This window comes from Glycine soja, chromosome 7 (assembly GCF_004193775.1).
Source record: "Glycine soja cultivar W05 chromosome 7, ASM419377v2, whole genome shotgun sequence".
Classification (NCBI taxonomy): Eukaryota; Viridiplantae; Streptophyta; class Magnoliopsida; order Fabales; family Fabaceae; genus Glycine; species Glycine soja.
Genome location: NC_041008.1, coordinates 43,753,688 through 43,778,053, shown reverse-complemented (window position 1 = coordinate 43,778,053; position 24,366 = coordinate 43,753,688). Strand labels below are relative to the sequence as shown.

The 24,366-nt window shown below is 34.7% G+C and overlaps 2 protein-coding genes and 1 non-coding gene across 5 annotated transcripts; 2 read left to right on the top strand and 1 right to left on the bottom strand.

Annotated features, from left to right (window-relative positions):
- The first annotated feature begins 638 nt into the window (after nt 1-638).
- Nucleotides 639-10,013, top strand: LOC114419915 (pleiotropic drug resistance protein 3-like). Of its 2 annotated transcripts, XM_028385730.1 has the most exons (24): nt 640-1,346; nt 1,672-1,795; nt 1,957-2,042; nt 2,451-2,535; nt 2,800-2,959; nt 3,050-3,126; nt 3,205-3,258; nt 3,367-3,457; nt 3,723-4,024; nt 4,216-4,497; nt 4,587-4,900; nt 4,997-5,157; nt 5,243-5,346; nt 5,434-5,587; nt 5,677-5,811; nt 5,913-5,986; nt 6,082-6,414; nt 6,508-6,798; nt 7,123-7,206; nt 7,434-7,567; nt 7,722-7,949; nt 8,496-8,667; nt 8,761-9,015; nt 9,405-9,929. In XM_028385730.1, the coding sequence occupies exons 1-24, from the start codon at nt 1,000-1,002 to the stop codon at nt 9,669-9,671; spliced, it is 4,314 nt and encodes a 1,437-aa protein (XP_028241531.1). In that variant the 5' UTR covers nt 640-999; the 3' UTR covers nt 9,672-9,929. The 2 variants fall into 2 exon arrangements, with proteins under 2 accessions (XP_028241530.1, XP_028241531.1); XM_028385729.1 differs by having other exon boundaries at nt 639-1,346; nt 4,587-5,157; nt 9,405-10,013.
- A 4,423-nt stretch (nt 10,014-14,436) lies between these two features.
- Nucleotides 14,437-14,632, top strand: LOC114420797. The gene has a single exon (XR_003668430.1). It is a non-coding gene; the product is annotated as a U2 spliceosomal RNA (small nuclear RNA).
- A 2,229-nt stretch (nt 14,633-16,861) lies between these two features.
- Nucleotides 16,862-23,861, bottom strand: LOC114419913 (squamosa promoter-binding-like protein 1). Of its 2 annotated transcripts, XM_028385727.1 has the most exons (11): nt 23,606-23,861; nt 22,821-23,500; nt 22,389-22,573; nt 20,897-21,543; nt 20,574-20,648; nt 20,376-20,483; nt 20,158-20,275; nt 19,879-20,020; nt 19,359-19,494; nt 18,349-18,984; nt 16,862-17,661 (listed from the first exon to the last, which is right to left on the bottom strand). In XM_028385727.1, the coding sequence occupies exons 2-11, from the start codon at nt 23,441-23,443 to the stop codon at nt 17,209-17,211; spliced, it is 3,123 nt and encodes a 1,040-aa protein (XP_028241528.1). In that variant the 5' UTR covers nt 23,444-23,500; nt 23,606-23,861; the 3' UTR covers nt 16,862-17,208. The 2 variants fall into 2 exon arrangements, with proteins under 2 accessions (XP_028241528.1, XP_028241527.1); XM_028385726.1 differs by having other exon boundaries at nt 22,821-23,861.
- Between the last annotated feature and the right edge of the window lie 505 nt (nt 23,862-24,366).

Genomic DNA, 24,366 nt, shown 5'->3' with positions numbered 1-24,366 from the left:
GTGGGTTATCACCACTTATGCTTGTAAAACTTCAGCTGAGAGAAAAAGTAAAATTGATCCCATTTAAGTTTAGCTTTTTTATGAGAAAAATGTAAGTTTAAATTTCAGCACATGCTAAAAACTTATGACAATATAAAATTGCTATAAAAACTTTCTGGAAATATTAACTTAGTAAAAAAAAGTGTAAGAAGTAAATTTTAAAACAGAAAAATCAACTTGTTATTGTTTTGAGTGATATTAGACTTTATTCCTTTAAATAAGTATGAATTTTGTGAATAAAAAAAAATGTGAATGAAAAGAAATAATTCCATTAAAGGTGACTGATTAAGTTTTCTAACAAAAATTAATAATAAATAACATTGATAGATATTTGATGACAATGATATAGCAAAAAAACTTAAAATAGAGAAAATTACATACCAAGTAGATAGTTTAACGTAAAAGATATTACAACCGTTGGGAGTAATCACTTTTCCAATTACTTACTTCAATTCAAAGTCAACAACATGTTATAATAATATGAACTAAAAAAATGCTTTCATGGGAAAAAACAATCTGCACAAGGACTTTCTGTACCGGTCAATGATGAATGAGGTGATTAAAAAACAATAACTAAATGAAAGAGAGAGGCACACCAAATTAAACAAGCGCAACAACTCTTGTTTGGTCTTGTAGATGTAGCAAAACAGCTCTCTTTATTCAATTGAATGAAGCTTTGACAATCACACGACCAGATTGGGTTGTTTCCCCATCAGGGGGCCACACAAGAGGTGGCTGCTATAGGATCTTCTTCAGCAAGTACTGCTTTCCTTGTTTTAAAGGAGAAAGAAAATAAGACACACTATTGTTTTTTTCTGTGTGAAGACTTTTCTTTCTCCCTTCTCACAATCTGTAACAATCACTGGCAACTTCTAAGATCATATCAGTGATTGTGAGAAGCTTAAGGCTTAACAGCTCCAGTAGTAGTAGCTGCTTCAAGCAAAACTAAGTTCAATTCCAATGGAGTTAACTCCAAGAGGAAGAACCCAAGGCCATGTGTTGACCTTTGAGAGAGATGCAGATTCCTTTGTGGAGGAAGATAAGGAGCTTCAGTCCAAGTGGGCTGCTATAGAGAAACTACCTACTTTCAAAAGGATTAAGACTTCTTTTGTTGATGTCAGTCAGGAGGAGGGTGCAAGCAGCAGCAGCAGCAGCACTGTCATCACGTTGAGAAGCGGCAGCAAAAGGGTGGCTGATGTTTCCAAGCTTGGAGCTGTGGAAAAGCGTTTGTTCATTGACAAGCTCATCAAGCACATTGAGAATGATAACCTCCAACTGCTGCAGAAACTTAGAGAAAGGATGGACAGGTATTTACACTTGCCTTGATCAAGTTGCAAAAGATGTTCTTTGTGTTGTTACAAACAAAATAGGGGTAACATTTTGTTTGAGTAATTGGTAGAGTGGGGTATTGACAAGTGACAACAACCCTTCATATTTGTCATCTAAAATAGGATAGCTTTTGACCTGTTTTCAAAATTCTATTTGGTGTTAGAAACTTCCTTTTTGTGTTTCCCCCATTGATTGGTTTTCTTTTTATTCAGTTTCCCCATTTTGATTGTGTAGAGACATAAATGGGGTACCAGTTGATGTAGGCACTTTATTTCAAGAAATTGACAAATTGGTTGTTTTCAGAGTCAATGTGAAGTTACCTACTGTGGAGGTCAAGTACAAGAACCTGAATGTAAGAGCAGAATGTGAGGTTGTTCAAGGGAAGGCATTGCCAACTCTATGGAACTCTTTTTCTAGCTCACTTTCTGTAAGTAGATGCTTCCTCCTTGAACCTAAGCAGGCCACTCTCTTATGAAACCGAATAATATATAAAGCAATATTAAGAGACACAAGCTAAAAGAAAAAAAAAAACAAAGAAATATCTGTGGCTGTTCATACTAAAATGGGCTAAATTTATCACTTGAACAGGGTTTCATGAAGAATATATCGTGTACTTCTCAAGGGGCAGAGATAAGCATTCTGAATGATGTCAGTGGCATCATAAAGCCATCAAGGTAATTGAATATGTTATGTGCGTATGTTATTTTAGAACATGAGATAACTTAGAAATGCTAACAACACACTCTTTATTTTTGGTTGAAATTTATTGAAATTCATTTAGAGTAAGTAAGACTGGGAGTGAGACCCACATGATTTAATGGGTTTCAACCAAATTTTAAACAAAGTAAAGAGTGTGTTACTAATATTTCTCATTTTTAGCTAGTTACTGACAAAATAAGTGTTCATGTCCACATGAATGTATTCAAGCACATGTTTTCAGTCTTTCAGTATTGAGTCCCTTAAAATTCACAAGTAGCGAAAACTCTATTAAGCATGGATATTGTATTGTGACAAAAAAAATGATAGAACTTACAGTAAAAGGGGCCAAATTGCTAAGTTATCAAAGATGGTTCTGAATGCAGGCTTACTCTTCTTCTCGGTCCACCAGGGTGTGGGAAAACGACTTTGTTAAAGGCACTGGCTGGAAAATTAGAGCAATCTCTCAAGGTCTGTATTTTATACACAATATACAGTGAAATCATTGGACAAATTCATTTAGTTCAAGTAGCTCTTTGTATCTAAGTTTTCATAATCATATAGAAAACTTGTTTGAGCATAACATAAACTAATCAGGAATATGGGCACTACAATTGATGCTTCTTCATATATGAAGGAATTCTAAAAGTCTTTCAAAAACTAATGTAATGGAGCAAGCTGAATTTCCCAATACTCCAATCCCTGTGACATTCTACTGCTTCTACTTATCTTCAGTTTTCTGGAGAAATCTCTTACAATGGCTACAAGCTAGATGAATTTGTTCCCCAAAAAACATCTGCTTACATAAGCCAATATGACCTGCACGTTCCAGAGATGACAGTGAGAGAAACAATCGACTTTTCAGCACGCTGCCAAGGTGTTGGAGGCAGAGCTGGTAATGTTTCTTACTCAATCGTTGATTACCCACAAAATTGTAACTAGTTACAGTACCAGTAGTAATTCATATATATCCTTTGTAATGCAGATCTAGTGGCTGAAATCAGCAGGAGAGAAATAGAAGAAGGGATCATCCCTGACCCAGATATTGATACCTATATGAAGGTAATTTTAGTTTGTACAACTCATATTTCATAATTACCAAACAACCAGTTTACAAAGAAAATAGCAATATTTTTGCAGGCAATTTCAGTTGAAGGACAAAGCGAAAATCTTCAAACAGAGTATGTTTTAAAGGTACATCTGCTTCAAGCAGGGCTGAGTTAGAGTACATACTTATTGAGTGGTTCATTTAAGATGTTTCTATCCTTTTTGACATGTGAATACAAACTTTTGATATACCAGATTCTCGGACTGGATATCTGTGCTGACATACTGGTAGGTGATGCACTAGATAGAGGCATTTCAGGTGGACAGAAGAAAAGGCTAACTACTGGTATGTGGAATGATAAATAAGATTTTATATGCCATTTTGTTGTAATTGAAAAATTCAGAACTCAATATTCTCCTTGTAACTATTAGAACTCCTGGCTGAAAATATATGAAATGCCTCACCTCTTTACTAGACCAATGATCAATGATAAATTGAAGGCTAGTGAAACTTCTGCTTAGGCTGCAAATAAACTATTTATTCTTCATCTTCATAATATTTTCCACTTAATGTATCCATTTAATTTTTTTTTTTCAAAATACTATGACAGGAGAAATGATTGTGGGTCCTATAAAAGCTCTTTTTATGGATGAAATATCAACTGGCTTGGACAGCTCCACAACCTTTCAAATAGTTACATGTCTCCAGCAATTGGTGCACATCACAGATGCAACTGCAGTGCTTTCACTCCTTCAGCCAGCACCAGAAACCTATGAGTTATTTGATGATCTTATATTAATGGCAGAGGGGAAGATAGTATACCATGGCCCCCGAAGCCAAGCACTCCAATTTTTTAAGGATTGTGGTTTCTGGTGCCCAGAAAGAAAAGGAGTGGCAGACTTTCTTCAAGAGGTGAGATAACAAAAGATCCCCTGTTCTCTCCTTTTCTTTTTTTTGGTGTCATAGGGAGCCAGGCATTGCTAACTGGACCTTAACTTTTGTTCAGTACTTAGCTACCATTCAGCCAAAGCTCAAGAGAGTTTTCCTTCTTGTTTAATTCACTTTGGCCTCATAACATAGCCTCAATTTTCAACTATGTACAGGTAATCTCTAAGAAGGATCAAAGGCAATACTGGTACCGCACTGATATTCCTTACAAATATGTTTCAGTGGATGAATTCTCTCAAATATTCAAATCAAGTTATTGGGGGAGAATGTTAAATGATGAGCTCTCACGGCCAGATGATAAATCAGAGTCCCATAAAAATGCTTTATCATTTAGCAAGTACTCCTTGGGAAAATTGGATTTGTTTAAAGCTTGTATGAAGAGAGAGATTCTTCTCATGAAACGGAACTCATTTATCTATGTATTTAAAACTGCACAGGTTAGTATCGGGTTCAACCCAACTAAGTGACACCTGAATACTTCAGCCAGTTACTTGGATCTTACTTGTTTCCTTTTCTCATTTTGCAGCTAACAATCACAGCTATCATAACAATGACAGTCTTCATACGTACTCAGCGGGCTGTGGACTTGATAGGTGCAAACTATTTATTGGGTTCATTGTACTATACACTTGTCCGCCTCATGACTAATGGGGTTGCAGAGTTAATCATGACTATTACTAGACTCCCTGTTGTTGATAAGCAGAAGGAATTCTATCTCTATCCAGCTTGGGCATACTGCCTTCCATCGGCCATTCTAAAGATTCCATTTTCAGTTCTTGATTCTATAGTTTGGACATCAGTAACATATTATGTTATAGGCTACAGCCCTGAAATAACAAGGCAAGTACTTTGTTTAATTTCATGCACACACAAAATAGCCTACTTTTCTTTTACTTTGCAAAGTTTTTCTTATCTCTCTCTCTCTTATGGGATTAGGTTCCTCCGCCAGTTTCTTTTGTTGGTCACTTTGCATATGTCATCAACTTCCATGTGTCGTTGTCTTGCTTCAGTTTTCAAAACTGATGTTGCAGCTACAACTGTTGGTTCCTTGGTCTTAGTACTGATGTTCTTGTTTGGAGGCTTTATTCTTCCTCGGCGTAAGCAATTTTTATCGTCTCTAGCTATAAGATGTTGTACTAATCACAAAGTTACTCATGTCTCATGGAGTTATATTCACTGCAGCATCACTACCACGGTGGTTGAGGTGGGGATTTTGGCTTTCTCCCATGTCATATGGGGAAATAGGAATAACACTAAATGAATTTCTTGCTCCTCGCTGGCAAAAGGTATCTTCTAAGACAATTATTTATTCAGCTTCATGATAGGTCAGAGTCTTATGTATATATCTAAATTATTTTCCTTTTTATTTGCAGATCCAAGAGGGAAATATCACTGTAGGGAGGGAGGTTCTTAGGAGTCACGGTTTAGATTTTGACAGCCACTTCTATTGGCTATCAGTTGGAGCCCTACTTGGTTTCACCATACTATTTGATTTTGGATTTGTCTTGGCATTATCATACATAAAACGTAAGTCCTATCTAAGTTAATACAAGGAAAAGAATCGAACAGTTAAATTATTTTGTTCAATCCACTGACTTAATGGGGAATGGATCCAGAGCCTAAGATGTCTCGAGCTTTAGTCTCAAAAAAGAGGCTCTCTCAACTAAGGGAACGAGAAACAAGCAATAGTGTGGAACTAAAGTCAGTTACTGTTGATATTGGCCACACACCAAGGGAAAATCAAAGCACAGGTGAATAAAGCTTCTATGATAAATTATCTCAAAGAAGAGTTATTTCTTTCAAGCAAAAATAGTAAGGAATTTTGGTATCTTTTACATGGTTGGTCATGCAGGGAAAATGGTCTTGCCCTTTGAGCCACTGTCAATAGCATTTAAGGACGTCCAGTATTTTGTTGACATTCCTCCGGTAAAAAGCACTCCTATCTTGTTTGTCATGATTTGAGGTCATTGACATTTGACAATGTTGTCAATTTAGATTTTTAACACTGTCATTCTGAACAGGAGATGAAAAAACATGGTTCTGATGAGAAAAGGCTACAATTGCTCTGTGATATCACAGGAGCATTTAGGCCAGGAATTCTCACTGCACTGATGGGGGTCAGTGGAGCAGGAAAGACAACTTTGATGGATGTTCTTTCAGGAAGAAAAACTGGAGGTATCATTGAAGGAGATATAAGAATTGGAGGATACCCCAAAGTGCAAAAGACATTTGAAAGAGTTTCAGGTTACTGTGAGCAGAATGACATACATTCTCCATATATAACCGTTGAAGAATCTGTCACATACTCAGCTTGGTTACGGTTGCCAACAGAAATTGATTCTGTCACAAAAGGGGTATGACGTCCTTATCACTTTCACCGTGGTTTCTCTTCCCCAGACAACATATGTATTTTATAACTTTCTAAATTGTGTATATCTACTGAGCAGAAATTTGTTGAAGAAGTCCTTGAAACAATTGAACTTGATTATATAAAGGATTGTTTAGTTGGCATCCCTGGTCAAAGTGGCTTGTCTACCGAACAGCGTAAAAGACTAACCATTGCAGTGGAGCTGGTTTCCAATCCATCAATAATATTCATGGATGAACCTACATCTAGTTTGGATGCTCGAGCAGCTGCAGTTGTTATGCGTGCAGTGAAGAATGTTGTTGCCACTGGCAGGACGACAGTTTGCACTATACACCAACCAAGCATCGACATATTTGAGACTTTTGATGAGGTAGTCCAAAGTTCCTTCTGTTGATAATGTTTGTGAAATAACAGCTTTGAAAATGTGTAATAAGTCTCTATCTTATGTACAGAATAAGATAGTATGTATACTGAAGTCTAAAACCCTACAACTAAATAAGTTCGTACATCTCTTTCTGTGATTTAGTAAATATCTTGATTTTTTTGCTTCTAGAATTGGAAGTGGCAAGAAGCAAAAACTGACTTCCCTTCTTTGCAAATGTAGAAATAAAATGCATGATATTACCTTCTCTGTCATGTTGACAAGGAAAATAATATACAGGTCAGAACTAAAAATAAGTTATTTTTCATGCAGTTGATTCTAATGAAATCTGGAGGACGGATTATTTATAGCGGAATGCTAGGCCATCATTCAAGTAGACTGATTGAATATTTTCAGGTATGCTCAAACCCAGTAGTAAAGTACATAGCATTTTATATTCTGGGTAAATTAATGATCATCTTATTTTCGAATGTCCTTTTCTTACAATAGTCTTAGACATGCAAGTGACTGATAACAAACTGGTCACAAGACTAATAATAAAAAATGCCCTTAGGGGAGAATCTTTATCTCTCACTTCTTCACTTATGTTGTTGAAATTTGAATCTAATTCCACTGTCCATCAGAATATACCTGGGGTGCCAAAGATCAAGGACAATTATAATCCTGCAACCTGGATGTTGGAAGCTACCTCTGCATCTGTAGAAGCAGAACTTAAAATAGATTTTGCACAAATATATAAAGAGTCCCACCTTTGCCGGTGAGAATCCAATCAACTGTTATTCATTTAACAAATTTATAAACTTATGTTTTTCAGGATTTACATGCCATATCTGGTTTTAGTTGTAATGGTAATGATCACACATTTCAGAAAACACTGATCCCAAGTTTTGAATTGCTGTTTCTGTTTCTAGGGATACCCTTGAATTGGTGAGAGAGTTGAGTGAACCACTGCCAGGTTCAAAAGATTTGCACTTTTCAACTCGCTTCCCACAAAATAGTTTGGGACAGTTCATGGCATGCCTTTGGAAGCAACACTTGTCTTATTGGAGAAGTCCTGAGTACAACTTAACACGTTTCATTTTCATGATTGTTTGTGCAATCATATTTGGAGCAGTATTCTGGCAGAAAGGGAAAAAAATGTAAGTTTCTTTTTGTATACTTGTATGATTTGCACAGAAAATAACTTTTTCATTTTATCTGGAAAAATAAATATGTATGTTAAAAGAAACTCCACAACCTCAAACTCCAGACAATGTAGATGCAACATTTTATCCAAATATGCCCACTGTTTCACTGTCTGTCTGCAACAAAGGGACTCAGGTGGAAAAAGTTAACATATATGAGGTTCTTATAGTTTTGATAAGTTCATTCAACAGAGAGAAGTCGAAATCCATAAAATAGTACTTTCAGATTCTTCATTGTGATAATCACAGATAGAAACAACTATATTACTCCACCAAGTTCCATAAATAGCAATATAGCATGCCTTATTAATACATTTTGGAAACATAAGACAGCGTATATTTTATATCAAAAACATACTAGGCACAATCAGCATAAGACATTCTTAAACTGTGAATTTTATGATGCAGACTACATTAATGTTAACATCATTCTAGACTTCTAGTGTAATGTTGAAGTTGCACAGATGAAAGCGCTGACATATACTTTTTCTATGGTTAAAGAAACAATCAGCAGGATTTGTTCAACGTACTTGGATCAATGTATATTGCTGTAATATTCTTGGGTCTAAATTACTGTTCAACAATTCTACCATATGTGGCTACTGAGCGTGCTGTCTTGTATCGAGAAAAATTCGCTGGAATGTACTCTTCCACAGCTTATTCATTTGCACAGGTTTGCAGTCACTTCAAGCAAATTCAAGTGATACTTCTTTGATAGGAAAATCAGTAATGTTATTAAATCTGTGATATTCTTTTCTTAATGTAGGTGGTCATTGAAATACCATATATCTTGGTGCAATCAATTTTATATGTGGCTATCACATATCCAATGATAGGTTTCCATTGGTCAGTTCAGAAAGTGTTTTGGTACTTCTACACCACATTCTGTACATTTTTATACTTTGTATATCTTGGAATGATGGTAATGTCGATGAGCTCAAATCTCGATATAGCTTCTGTATTGTCGACTGCAGTCTACACCATATTCAATCTCTTTTCTGGATTCCTCATGCCAGGACCGGTAAGTCTTTTATAGCACCACAAGGGCTTGAATTTGTACCTTAATTATATTATATTTTCATCCAAGATTTTTTTTGAGGGAATTTGGATCCAAAGTTAACATGTGGAGAAAAGCATAAATTGATGCAAAACCCAAGTTTTTAGTAATCCAATCCTAGTCAAATGCTTACTTTTAAAGATAAATTTTATCCTTTCCCAAAATGTAATCCATTCCATCACTGAAAGATCATACAGTCTATCAACGTCAACATTCATAACAAAAAACTATCATGGATAATCATTTCTTGAATTTTTCTTTATAGCATCATGCACACAGAAACAACAGTAATTTGGAAAATAAGGATAAGATGCTTTAAAGCCTGACATAGTAACTGTTACTTTTTTATGCAGAAAATTCCTAAATGGTGGATTTGGTGCTACTGGATTTGTCCTACTGCTTGGTCCTTGAATGGCCTCCTAACTTCACAATATGGAGACATAGAGAAGGAGGTACTTGTATTCGGGGAACGAAAATCAGTTGGTTCCTTTTTAAGAGATTACTATGGGTTCCGGCATGACAGATTAAGCCTCGTGGCTGTGGTGCTCATTGTTTACCCAATTGTTTATGCCTCTCTGTTTGCCTATTTCATAAAGAAAATGAATTACCAAAAGAGATAAGATAGACACAGACACAGACACACATTGGATCTTCAGCAGTATGGTGGCTTTAATTTTCATGTATAGAAATATAGAAATATGTGGCTGTGGCTACATGGATTAGCAAGATCTGTACTGCAAGGTGTTTATATATAATATTCAGATTTGTTTTATAGTTCTGTTGTTGGTACTGTAGACCCTGAGGTGCTTACAAACAAACATGTCAACAAGTGAGATAGGTTTATGGGACTTAAAGTCCAGTTATTTTTTCAGAAAAAAGCTAGTTATGCAGTGATAAAGAATATTCAAGTTGTATAAGTTAAAATAACACCTTTTCATTAATAAAACTGAGGGCTTAAAAAACTTTTGTACCTATGATATATATTTTTCATTTTAATTCTCTTTAATTTTTTATTATTATTTACGTCCCTGTTTTTTTTAATCATTTTAGGATCTTTGATGTCAAAGAGACAATATTGGATGATGATGTGACTAACAAAAATTAGATAAACTTATTTTCAAAATAATAGGAATTAAAATGAACATCTTTTAATATAAGAGGAATTTATATAAAAAGTTTATAATTTTATAAAGAAAGAAATAATAAGGGAAGAGACTAAAATATTTTTTTTAATATAGATGAAAATAAAAAATAATTTTAAGATCAAAATTAAAAAAGATATATTATAGGAATTAAAAACTTATTTAACCTAAAAATAAGACACTAACTTTTATGATGATCGGCTTTCAAGTACTTGCTGGCCCAATGTTCTGTTTCCAGACATCTTCAATAAGAGCAAATAAATCAAAATGATTAGACGAGTCACATTTTCTAGAAGTGATAAAGAAGAGGAGTTTTATTATTGAACTGAGTTGCCAAAACTACATAACATATAACTTTAAGATAAAAAGGCTGAAAGTTACTAGATTATGAGACAACAAATATTTTTATTGACAGTTTTTTGTAGGCCTTCATATAATTGAGTACTCTAAGTTAAATGGCAAAACTCCGCAAAAGTAAAAGAGATAAAAGTGTTTTAATTTGAGCCTTTGAATTATTCTATGACCAAATGAAGTTAACTGGTCAACTCATCTCATGGGAACAGGGAAAGAGTAGCTATGCCACCACTTTTAGTTGCACGCAATGTATGTTCTTTGAAGCACAAAAAATAAGAGTTATACATGATTACCTTTTCCCACCTAGGAGCAAGAAATTCATTCACAGTTAAGCCTATCTCTCCATATGTCAAAGGAGAAACCCAAAATCCCCACTGCAATCAAGATGGCATATATGCTGCAATGGAAAAGTAACTAAACTTTATCTTCTGAATAAAATTCCCTGTTAAAATTAAATCAGTTCTGGATTCTTACGTTTTGGAATGATGAAGCCACCAAATAGTAAAACAACTAGTATGGTCATAGTACCAGCTGTCACAGAAGCAACCACAGTTTGACAAATTGTGGCAATGAATCGAAACATGGATACCGAAGTCATGTGTATGATAAATGAGAGAAGGAACTGGCGAAAGAACCTGAAGAAAATTTGGTTAATATGCCAGAAATATCAAAACAGACTTTCAATAGTAAAGAAACAACACAAATCAACTATATCCTATAGATTCTCCATGGAGTCTTCTTGTAACCAAGAATAAGCAAGAAGCCTTTAGCATCATTGTAAACAAATCATATTAATTGTGTTAAATTCTAGAGGCAAAGGCAACTTCAGATGTAGTTCTTTCTAGTACCCAATGACTAATAAGTATCAAGTGTTTTGTATGTAAATTTACTCTCATATCTAACAATACACAAATGAAAAATTTGGGAACATAGTTAGCATTCCATCAAAGACTAACCTGCCAATCTCGGGGCTTAACCAATGACATAATAAGAAAGTGTTGTCCAAATGAAAGATTCCAACAATGAAAGCGGAATCTTTAAAACAGCAGATGGAATTGTATAAGCCCAGGCAGGAAAAAAACACAACTCCTTTTGCTTGTAAATCACTGCAAGTCTTGATACAGTCATAGATAGTTCCGGAAATCCATCAACGAGAAGTATGATGAGTGAATAAAACGATGAACCCATAAAATAATTCCCATGGAGCACATCAACAGCCATTTGTGTTCGAATGAAAACAGTCATTGCTACAAATGCAACAGTGACAAGCTGCATCGATAAAGAATACAAAAATACTTAGAAACTTGAGGAGTTTGGTGTAGTTATCATGACATGAAATCATGAAAGTAAAAAGAAAACAAACACAAAATACCTGTGTTGACTTGAATACATAAACAAAAGAGTTTCTTTTCATTAGAAGAATTTCCCTCATCATGCAAGCCTTAAATAATTCCCATTTTGTTAATGAGTATTTTTTAAATACAAGGGCATTCTTGTGGCTGAGACTCATCAAATGGCTTTGAGAGCTCCTCCTTCAGCTTTAGACCAAAAGGGAAATCCTTAAATTTCTCAATGAACTGGTCAATTGAAACATAACTGTAAGGTTTTTCTGAGCTATTCCAATACCGTGCTTGATCTTTCGTAGAGGTAACCTGGATTTTACAAGCATTTAATATGGTCAAAATCTATATCATATCATGTTAGAAAATGGAGATACACAATTGGGCTTAACATACTTCTTGAAGAAAGTCAGCAGTGCCTTTTCTTTGTGGGCATTTAAACCCACAGTCCTCAAAGAACTCAAGTATATAATCATGCGGTCCGTGGTACACAATTTTCCCTTCTGCCATTAAAACAATATCATCAAAGAGATCAAAGGTCTCTGGTGCTGGCTGAAGGAGTGAAATTAATGCAGTGGCATTTGTGATATGCACCAGATGCTGAAGACAAGAGATAATCTGGAAAGTAGTGGAGCTGTCTAAACCATTGGATATTTCATCCATAAAGAGTGCTTTTGTTGGTCCAACAATCATCTCTCCTGTACAATACTCCAGAATCAGAAGCTTGATCACTTCATATATCAACTAATTCTCTAAAGGTGTATAAGTTTGATAAGCTATTATTTTGCAGTATAGCAGTAATACCTGTAGTTAACCTTTTCTTTTGACCACCAGATATACCTCTTCTTATATCAACTGATGTATTGGCACATATATCAAGACCAAGTATCTGCATGTCATTGTAATATTCAATAAACAATAATAGAACAAATATTTAGTGGGAAAAATGATTTACAAGCCAGTAATAAAATGAGTAGACTACCTTTAAAATATAGTCTGTCTGAAGGCTACTCTTTAGAGCTTTAATTGATGTTGCCTGTACCAGAAACATTGCTTTTGAAGTAATAATCATCAAGACTCAGGACAACAGATTTGCATAAAGGCTTTTGAAGGACTAAATTGGATTACAAAGTCATGCACCAGTTATCCTAGTGACATTGTAAACAAAAATAACTATTCCAAGTTTTGCAGAAAACAATAGGCACTTGTCATACTGAAATTCAGGTTTAAAAGAGTGAAATTGGGTTAAGAAAACAATCATAACTTTCTCAAAGCTACAGCTTGAGAATTCTTAAAATTTGGACTTAGGGCCTAACTCAACACTACAAAAAGTTATAATATGAGGATTGTCCAAGCTATATTTAATTTATATCTCTAATTGATGTGGAACTAAATACCACCCTTGAGGCTGCAATTAAGGCAGTCCTCAAGAGGTCATAATTAAGGTTGGTTAGGAATGACTACAATAAAGTAGATTTCCAACAAGAATTTTGTCATTTTAATAATTTTTATTATAGAATTTGGTATATTGAAGTTAAGTTAGATGAAAATGCTGACATCCCTAAGGACTCCATCATTGCTGTCATGTTCATGTTTGCGTGACCATATATGCATCTAAATCAGGGTCTGGGACTATTCCTGCCTCTTTCTCCTTTCTACTGATTTCCATCAGAAGTTCTTTCATACACGGAGCAAAATTCATCACTCGTTTCTAAAGCCAATATATGAAATTTATTTAATTTTTAACTTTAAGTATACCTACCGGAGTGGCTTCCTACGCCTTGACAACGTGCTGAGAAATCAAGTGTTTCCCTCACAGTCATTTCTGGAATATGCAGATCATATTGGCTTACATACGCTGAGGATTTCTGAGGAATGAATTCTTCTAGCATGTGTCCATTGTAAGAAATGTCCCCTTGAACGTATAAAAAAGAATGCACCACAACAATCAGGGGAAGGACTCATTTTAACTTGAAATAGTTGTCAAATTTTGAAATGTAATATAAAATAAATACAAAGATTGAGTTTATTCTGCCTCATGCATAAATAATTTCATTTTAGTTCATTGGATTATGTCTGAACTGAAAATGGCAGTAAGTCAAAAAGTACAAACAACTAATAATGAGCATTGAATATAATTCACGTACCAATGCTCAAAGGATTCAATATAAAAAATATAACCAAAGATCTAAATCTGCTGAATAAATTTAGATTCAGGAATATCTGCGTTTTTTTCTTTGGAGAATTTGAAGGTAAACTCATTTTTGGAGAAGCAGAACTATTGTTTCTCTCTTCCCTGCAGAAAGAATGTCATCTCTCAACCACCACTCAGTTGTTGTTTCTTTCTTAATTCACTCATTTTCAGAATTATCAGTGTGTCTACACTCTACACTCTACACTCAGAAACAAGCTTGAAACATTGGTGCCCATTGTCGAAGACTCCATGGCTAAGTCAAATTGTCACCATGACTAAGTCCCATATCGATTAGAAGAGAGGACAATCACTCCAGAGCTTATTATAAAAGAGACATTATAACACCATAGTACTCATACCTTTCTCGGCCTTTTGGCTAAGATCAAGTGTAGTATCTGTTCTTATCAGTTTAATATCTGATATGTGGACCATTGGTCCACACGATATTAAATTACTTTTTTAAAGGGGAGAATCCAAAACAGTGGCTTGCTACTGGGATTTTCATGTGTCGCCCAAGTGTTGCACTATAGCATGGGCCTGGCACACCCTATATTTCAGTTTAAATTATGATCTGTGAGATAATTTTCATTATGGATTCAGGGAATGACCATAGAGAGGATTGCTTCGGCTTATTTTTAGTTTATTTGGTTTTCTGAACAGAAACGAGTAAATGAGCATTACATGAATCTAATTCATGTATTTAGGCCCAAAGGATTCAACATGAGAAATATAAGAAAAGATCTAAACCAAGTTACCTCTCCTTCCTTTTGACCAACCTTATGTCTCCTCATTAAATTACCTAACTATACCACTCTTGAGCATCGAATATTTACAGAATGTTAGTCTATTCTTTTATGCTACAAAGGGAAAGAGAAAGAGAGCGAATCTAAAAGAGAAATGATTACTTGTCAATTCTTTTCCTGAATTTCTGCAGCAATCGAAGATTATCATTTTCAATGTGTTTAAATAAGCTTCTCTATGAACATGTGCCGTTCTTGAGCTCCAAGCTTGCTGACATCAACAACCTGTTTCCCTTCAATTTTCTTACCTGCTTCCATGCCATCATAAATAATTTAATAATAAATTAATTCTTAAATTTTATAATTTGTTATTAAATTATTTATAAGATTAATTTATTATTTTTTTTATACTTTCAAAAAAGATTATTACATCACAATTTTGAAGATAAATTTCACAATTTACTCTTTTTTTTTTTTTTACTTTTCCTTTCATTTTTTTATATTTAGGGAAAAAGGGGGGGGGGGGGGGGGAAAGATATCTGAACGGGAGGAAAAAAAATACAGATAAGACTCCCTCCTATCCTAAATTTAAGATATTTTTAATTAATTCTCACTTATTAAAATAGTTAATTAATTTAATTAATAATATTAAATTATTAATGATTTATATACTTTTTTCAAAATTATTCAGGTAATTACTTTCCGTGTTAATATGTGTTAGTCATTTTATTATCATAGTAAGACAGTGAATAGATTATTTTATTAACTTATAATATTTATTATAATGTAATTAAGAATAGTTTGATAAAATTAATAATTAATATAAGAGATTATTTGAAAATAATCTTATAAAAAATTTAAAGAATGGATCTAATATTTAGAAACAGATGGAGATGGAGAACTATACTAATTTTAAAATTTTCAAAAAAAAAAAATCTTTTCATTTTTTCCTTTGAAGTTTGAAAGTTTTCTCTTATTATATACTACAATACCAAACATACCCTAGAAATATGAAATTAAATATACAATTTTACATTTTCTACCTTTCTTTCTCATTTTTGGAAATACAAAACGAATTTTGTCTAAATTAGTAAATTCACGCAATTTTCTAACTTAAATCATTCGCCAACTTCTTCAATAATCTAGTTAATTTTTAGCATGAAGGCTTTATTTGTTTCGAAAGGAAATGGGAGGACAGAAAAAAGAAGGAATGAAAAGTTTTTTTTTTAAAAGAGCAATCCTTCTCCGTTTGGTGACGAGAGACAAAGAAGGGAAGCTGTGCAATACGCAAATGAGACAACTTTTTATCCTTTTGTTGTGTTTATTTTGAGATGGAAAGGGAGTTTATACAATCATTAAATTTAGTTAAGGAATTATTTGTCATTTCTCACTTTTTTTTTTCTTTCACTTCACTTTCTATTCACCATTACAACCAATCCCTCCAAACTTCTGAACCAAATCAGATAAATTTTATTTTAAGAAAGTACCTCTCCTTTTCTCAAATCAAATACCAACAAAATCTTATTTCACTAAATAAAATTCATTACAACAATTACATGATGACATCATTCAACTCAATTAAATATCAAAATTTCATACATGTAATTTAACATATAATTCTTTCGGACAATTCTTCTAATCCATCAAACCAAACACGTTATAGTATTATTAGAAGATTTAGATGTATTTTTTGTTCCTGTATTTTAATGTTTTTTTCATTTTCATCCTTGTAATTTTTTTTTCTATTTACAAGAATTAAAACAAACAATATTTGAAAAACAAACCCATTTTACAAAAATTAAAACAATTTTTTTTACAAGAATAAAAACGAAAAAAAATACTAAAATAAAAAAATTTAAACCTTATTGGAAACTCATTTGTCATCACGCTAACAGTATTTGAACCATTTGTCTCATACTGTACAGATACTTATATATCCATATCCATATCATCACGGTGACCTCACCAAAATGATATCATTTATTAAAAGAATACTAAATTGATGGCATAAATATATAAACCGTGATAATTAAAAGAATATGAAACTGAACCGTAAATATCTTGTATTTATTGATTAATTAATACAAGGCAATTTCCTCAAATTGCTTAAAACTGTTATGGCGTTATCCCTATTATCACATATATAATGGCCTAATAGCATTGACCCCATATTTAACAGGTTCACAGGTTTCATAATCAAGATTCTGTTCTGAACAGGTGAAGTGTCAACCTCGGGTTTTCCCCATATATATTGATGACAGCTACTATTACTATGGATGTATAACATGTCAATACTCTAAACCCAAAATCTAAGACTTACCCAGTTTCTAAAATAATATATTAAGAAAAGGTGGAAGCTTACAGCAGAAAACACCTGATATACAACATTACATTGCCCCATACTCTAATGATTCCCAGTTGAAGGGCTGGAAGACATAATAAACTCTAGGTGAGCTTTTGAAGAGCAAAGCTACACAGACACACACAACTGCTATGGTCACCATGGAGAGCATGACTGGCCTATAAACCATTGCTGTTTTCATGCCACCATAAGCCACCTTCTGCTGGCATGCCCTACATTGACGGGGCATTGCTGTGGTTTCAATCTTCTCAGTCTTTAAGCTTGGAACTCTACATGTCCTATTTCCATCTGATTGCTTCTGCGTTGTGTTACTATCTACAACAGTTCCAGGGATATCAACCAAATGTTGTCTTTCACCTTTTTTGTTGGTCTTGTTCTGGACTAGTTGAATGTAAGAGTAATAGCCCCTAAGGCAAGCATGGTCGTTAGGGGTCAAACCTGTACTGTCCCGGGCACTTTTCCATGCTTCAATTCCCACCTGAACACAACAGAGATAAGGTTAGAAACGTTGTATACTAAAGTGTGTTCAGTAATTCAATCAAGGCCAATGTAAATATACAGAAAACCATGCAAACTTTCCTGCACAACTACTTCGCGCAAAATGTTCACGCTAGAGTACATACTCGCTGAGAAGTCCTAAAGCCATATAAGCCCGCTAGAAACCATTATATTGAACCCAATGATCAAAGGTCCACCTCCTCAATTGAACACTCCAGTGGGAATGGCAACAAGAGAATGGAATAATCATTCCCCACCCAATGTTTGGTGTGGTTATGACTTTCATTCATTGCAACACTAGTCACATTGACAATAGATCCCTTATATAGCAATAAGGTAGGATGGTAGTGGTGCATTGAAGTCGTGGCAAAATATCTTTTTTTGTTTTTTTTTTTTCATTTCAGAAAAGCACATGGAATACAGATTATTGAATTTATAATACCACGATTCTAATTTGGAGAAAGTGATTGTTTAAACTCATTTTTAGCTCAATTCTCTTCCCATTCTATCCACCTCCATTCCACCAGACTAAATATAAAGTGAAAAGTGGGAGAGACAGTGCTCTAAGTAAAATTATTGAAGCCTTTATAGCAATCTCATTTCAATCTTGGAGACACTGCTCTAAAAGCCTGAAAATACATAAAGCATACAGACAATAAAGGATTACCATTCGTGGATCATTGGTTAATGCATCCAACACATTCTCTGAGCCACTCATACTTGCTGCAACATGAAGAGGAGTCAACCCAGCTGGCCCGACAGTATCAGGTCTAAATAAGAATCTGTCAGGGGCTTTGGCAACTTGCTTCATTTCACTGTCTGCACCATCTGAGGTTTTAACTGGAACAAATCTTAACAGTAGTTCTACCATAGGCCTACAGTTTCTCTTTACAGCTCTGTGTAGAAGACCCATGTTCAACAATGCAAGCTCAATGGAGGCATGCTCTCCTGCATCAACACCACCCTCAAATATAATGTCCAAGAGTTTCTTCATCACAGCACACCAACCATGGTCCATGGAGAAGTCAACAAGCCAAGCGAACCGATTGAATTGGAAGAGATCATGGAAAGGAGCCATGGAACCTAGCTTAAATTTCACATGACTTCTATGAAGAAGCCAACCCATTTCTTGCAAGAAATCCAAAGCTCGAGTCTTTTCTTCCATATGTTGGTTTTTTATCTGGATATCATCAGTGGTTTCAGCTTCCTCAATCACATTTTCCAGCTTGCAGATCTCCGAACAAACTTCTTGCTCTGCAACTATAAATGGAAAGGAACAGCTGCTAAGACCATGATCTTCCACCTGACAGTAAAAATTATCAAAATATTGCTTCAGACGATAGCAGAATAGAAAAATCCATTTCAAATGTATTGCTTTATCTGCAAGAACCATCTTTGCTTTCTAAACTATATGGGACTAAGGTTACAAAAGCTATAAGTAACCAATTGGGAGGCATCAACAACAGCAATATTGAATCATTAACAAAGGAGTTATTCATCAATGACATTTCAGAAGCAAGCACCAGAGCTTTGTGTTCTTCTGTTAGTTTCAGGAATTTTACAGCATACAATCTAAAAATTACAAAATGAAATTAAACCATGTTTCACTTTGCTGAAATGAAAAACCCAAAGAACAAATGCTCAGAATACTTTTGGAGTATGATGAATTGATACTACCTCAATAAACCCCCTCCCAGTTACATTTGGTATTTGACAAGAGAAGCTTAGATGCTGAATGGGTGCATCAGCTCCACCTATCAAATCATGACAACTAGCATGTACCAGATACTTCCCTTCAAGTGCACAGTGCAACCTGGAAATCATTAGCAACAGATCAACATCTGGGCTAATCCCAACAAACAAAAATTAGAACTCAGATCTTCCCTATTTCCAAATCATATACAGAAAATGAATAACTAAATCCAATTTATACCCTGGAACTTAGGTAAAAGTGTCCACACACACACATCCCAAAAAAAATCTCTCTCATCCCTTTGCGAAATTATTTCAGTGGCTGGATAACTACAACTGCACAGTATTTAGCATATGAAGCCACCTTTCTTTCAAAATTACACCCAATTACATTAATGTTTTTGCCTTTTTCTAATCCCTTATGAAATTGTATATCCAGCAGCATGATATACTAGAATCTTTCAAGTCAACAATTTTGATTATTAATAGATGTAAAGAGATTTACCTTGTGCTAGATTGGGAAAGGTTGAAACCTTTCACAATAAACTGAGCACTAGCACTTGCAGGAACAGCAAGTGGATTAATGCATGAAATCATACAATGTTGTGGGCTTTTGAGACGCAAGGGCACATCTAAGACTACCTGACCTGCAGAAGAGATACATGAAATCAAAAAACAGTTTCTAGCAACCAAATTAATGAACAATGAGTTCTTCATGATACTAAAAAAATACAGTTACATGAGAGGAATGCTCACACAACACACAGTATGAGGAAGAACAAACCGTTATACAGGAAAGCTACAGCGTGCTGCACCCTTGCATATACCCATCCTGTTCTCCAAAACGAATCATTTGATGCAGCAAGAAGCTTTCTCAAGCTTGATCCTAGATTACAGTAGAGCTGCAATATCAAAATAGCAATAAGCACATTTAGATTCCTTTCCCCCTTTTAAATAGATTCATCCAGTAGCCAGCATTTGTGGCATTATATCAAACAATACCTCCTCCCATGCAGATTTTTCAAGACGGAGATATATTGTTAATATGATACAACCTGGCCTTATATAGCTCTCTATCTCCGTGGGACTGCGGGATAACCAGTTGAGAATCTGAAACACAAAATAACTGTAAATCAAACGCAGCACAAAGAAATATTGCTGTAAAATTGTCTATAGCAACTTCATGGCACAAAAAAGTACCTGTGATCGGAGAAGAAGGGGAAAATCAGATGGATCCTTGCCAAAGAGTTTAAAAACAATTCGATCTGTGCGACTCTGTAAACAGTAAACAAATAACATGTCATTCTGAGTCAGCCACAAAAAGTAGACCTACACACTAATGAAAAGGCAAAGAACCTGAAAAGGGGACTTCAAATGATGACCTTGGCAAAATAGTATCTTTATCAGTAAAGATATCTATACAATCATTTAAGTAATCTAAATATTTTGATACAAAGTAAATAGCAGAATTATTAAATTATTCAGAAAAGAGGAAATGGATTTAAATTACATCAAGAGTATACCTGAGCTTCTCCACTGGAACTAGATGGTGATTGGGTAGAGGTTGAATCTGAGTTTCTACTTGTCTGTGGAGGACTTGTTTTGAGAGAATCACATTGCAACCATGAGGCATGGTCAATAAACCCCATCCCTGAAGCCACAGGAGGATAAGGCTTCTTATGATTCTCAACAGTATTCTGTATATCATTGTAAACATTATTAAGGTCAATGTTATTCAAGTTTCCCCTTCCTACTTTAGTCTCTGCTGTAGTTAATTGGGATGGAACGCTGTCCCTTGGTTCACATACATTTGAGAGCAGTGGTCCTGAAGGAGGTTTTAAATTTCCTACTCCACCATCACCTGAAGCTATACATTTTTGTGTCATGCCATTAGCAGGTGTTTCATACTGCACCACCGACATTGGAGGGTCCTGAGCGATGATGCCATTGTCTGTCTTGATGGAAGAAGAAGGCCTGGAAGCTTCAGGAGCATTTGAGTTAAGGTTGGGTTTATCATGATCAGCTCCATGCGTCCCAGCATTTACCAAGCCTTTAGATTCCTCCAGTAAGGGTGCTAACCTTCCACCATTATTTGGACCAGCCAGACTTGCCAGGTTCTTCAGCAGATGAGAGAGAATATCTTGGTTCCTTGTATGATCTGAGCCATTGGCTGCAAATTATAGAAGGCATAAAATGTGGAGTCAAATAAATATGCCAATGATGACATCCAGGATGAAGGTGAAATGCAAAAATGTTCCAACACCAGAGACATCAGTATAACTATTAGCTCAAGTCATAAGCAATTTTCTTCTTTTTCAAGTCAATTTTCAGCAGAACATACAGTCAGGCTTTCTAGCTTTGCAATAGGAATGTGCCAAAAAGTCATCAGAAGGCACAAACAAAAGGAAGTAAATAATCACAAAGATGATATACTTGGAAAACAGAAAATCACAATCATGCTTTTTTTTTTATCAAATACTTTGTGCTAAAATAAATTTCAATTTGGTCTGGTTCCTGATAAAATGTCAAAAATCAAGTACCTAACTCCTTGTGCCCGCACAATATTCTTATTTAGGCAGATGAAAGTCTTTAGTAGAGCAGAAAAGTCAAGCTATGCTGTTAAAGCTAACAACCTAAGTTTTAACTTGAGTTTAACATTAGCAACAATCAGGTGAAGCTTAGCATAGGAGAAAAGTAGAATCCTCAAGTCATCAAGCTACTAAGAAAAAAATTTATTAAATACAACTGCATCATAAAAGTATAAGAATACCATTTGCAAAACTAGACTATGCAACAAAGCCGCTCATCTCAGGATCTCAAATGTCCAAATTCTCTAAATTAGCATCAACACAGATGACACCTACCTTATTAAGATTTTACAACTAAAAAGAATTATCAAACATTAACAATTAGTAGCATGGGTTCATCATCATTACAGTTACATAGTGCGTCAGCCTAATAAATAAATGAAGAAGAATGCCTAGCAGATAAACTTAGGATGTCACAAATACTTACAATGCAAATTGGTCAGTATCCGTAACAGACTCATCAGCAGATAGTTACTGTCCCTTTGATCGTTCAGAGAGCCTTCATTAACAACAGAGACATCAGGATGAGTTTTTCTCCTCCTCCTATTGTGGCCTGCCAAACGCCTTCGACAACTTCTCTTCCCTTCATCAAACTCTTGAAGAACATGAAACCTGTCAAAAAATTAACAGGTTGCATCCAACTTGAGTACACAAAGGTAGGTAAATGCAGTGAAATTCTTCTATTATATTTTAAAATAAAAATTATTTCAAACAACTTCCACTTAGGACTAAACTACAAGAAAAAAAGGATCTTCCCTTTTCTGAACTTTCATAAAAAAATTTAATATGATGATTACATAAAAAATATGAAATGTATATTATAACCCCCAAGAAATTATCAGTTTGCAACCTAACTGACCTGCTACACTGTTGACAGAAACGTTGCATAACATTTCCCACTAGTGCCATAGTGGCCTTAGAATGAACATCACAAACCTTATGCCGACGGTGGTAATCCTTGGCATTACTAAGATCAGCCCTACAATCTTGCACCTGACAAACGGCACGGTTAGAGGTAGTAGTAGTAGTAGTTGTTGTATTGGTCCCAATTACCTTTGTTTTCTTTCCACTTTTTTCCTCTTCTTCCAGCATGAGAGGGTAACCTTGACCCCCAAGGTTCAAACTAAGAGAACCACCCTCATCATTCAGCCCCTCACCTTCACCTTCAGCTATAACATCCCTCCTCCTTTTCTCCAATTCCCTCTTACCTTCACCTAAGATGAATACAGAAGAAGACAAATTGGTGGTAGATGGATTAGCATTTTTTGCAGGAATTTCAGGATGAGGTGGGAAAAACTGGCAACCCCTACAATCTGATGGCACTGAATTGAGTGGTTGAGCAGTGAAAAGATCACCATCCCATCTCCAATCATTCAAATCCCATTCCAAACTCCTCTTCCCATTCCCAACAACAGCTTTCTTCATTCCTGACACCACAGGTCCATACAAGTACTGATTCTTCCCCCCAAACTCAGCTTCCATCAATCAAAATCTAACTGTTGCAACGAAGCCCAATTCCTATTCCTATTCTAACCGCACCTGCAAAAAACACATCAACTCATAATAAAAACTCAAAAGGGTGGCAGGCCAGAACAGAAAAATTGAAACTTGCAGGAGCATTTTGACACAAGCTTGAGAATTTACATGATGAGAATAAGAATTATTTTGTGGTTTTTCAGGAAGTGGGGAGAAAAGAGAAGAGGTGGCCTTAAAAGGGAACAAGAGAGAAATAAGGAACAGATTATGTGACATCAAAATGTCTCTTTTTTCTGTGCTGACTGCTCAGACTGAGGACTCATGATGAATCTGTTAGTTCTTATATTGAGTGTGACTGTGACCACATTCTCATCATGCCTTGTGGTTTGGTAAAACTTAAGGAATCTCCACTGTCCCAAACCCATTTACTACTTTTCTGGATCGTTGAAAATTGAGAAACATAGTTGAATTTCTAAAAGTAAATAATATATATATATATATATATATATATGATCACGGACCAGCAGTTATGAATAAAGTGCTCGAGTGTGATCATAGATATAGTATCATACAATAGTTTTTTTGTTTTTTACATAACAAAGTATCACTAGTTTTATTGATAATTATTGTTTGTTCAGATTCCCTCCTCATTTTTACTGAGTTCTCTCTTTTCAATTATATTCTTTTTATTTAGAATACTGAAATTCAAAATCTTATTGTAATCTTAGTAACATAGAATAGTTTATGGCTTTGTGCTAGTATTATTAAGAATTTTTTTTACTGTCAAAGTTTAATATAAAAATATTTTTAATGTATAAGTTTTACATTATCAATTAATTTTAAATATATATATATATATATATATATATATATATATATATATTATAATTTTTAAGATAAGTATTGTAAAATTCACAATATTATTATAT

Bases quoted from the DNA above. Each gene is read 5' to 3' on its own strand.
- LOC114419915 (XM_028385729.1), top strand. From the start codon at position 1,000: ATGGAGTTAACTCCAAGAGGAAGAACCCAAGGCCATGTGTTGACCTTT. The intron at 4,025-4,215 runs GTGAGATAACAA...AACTATGTACAG, and splicing joins TGGCAGACTTTCTTCAAGAG to GTAATCTCTAAGAAGGATCA. The intron at 5,158-5,242 runs GTAAGCAATTTT...TATTCACTGCAG, and splicing joins AGGCTTTATTCTTCCTCGGC to CATCACTACCACGGTGGTTG.
- LOC114419913 (XM_028385726.1), bottom strand. From the start codon at position 23,443: ATGGAAGCTGAGTTTGGGGGGAAGAATCAGTACTTGTATGGACCTGTG. The intron at 21,544-22,388 runs GTAAGTATTTGT...TATAATTTGCAG, and splicing joins GATACTGACCAATTTGCATT to CCAATGGCTCAGATCATACA. The intron at 17,662-18,348 runs GTAATCCTTTAT...TGTTGTGTTCAG, and splicing joins TAACCAATGATCCACGAATG to GTGGGAATTGAAGCATGGAA.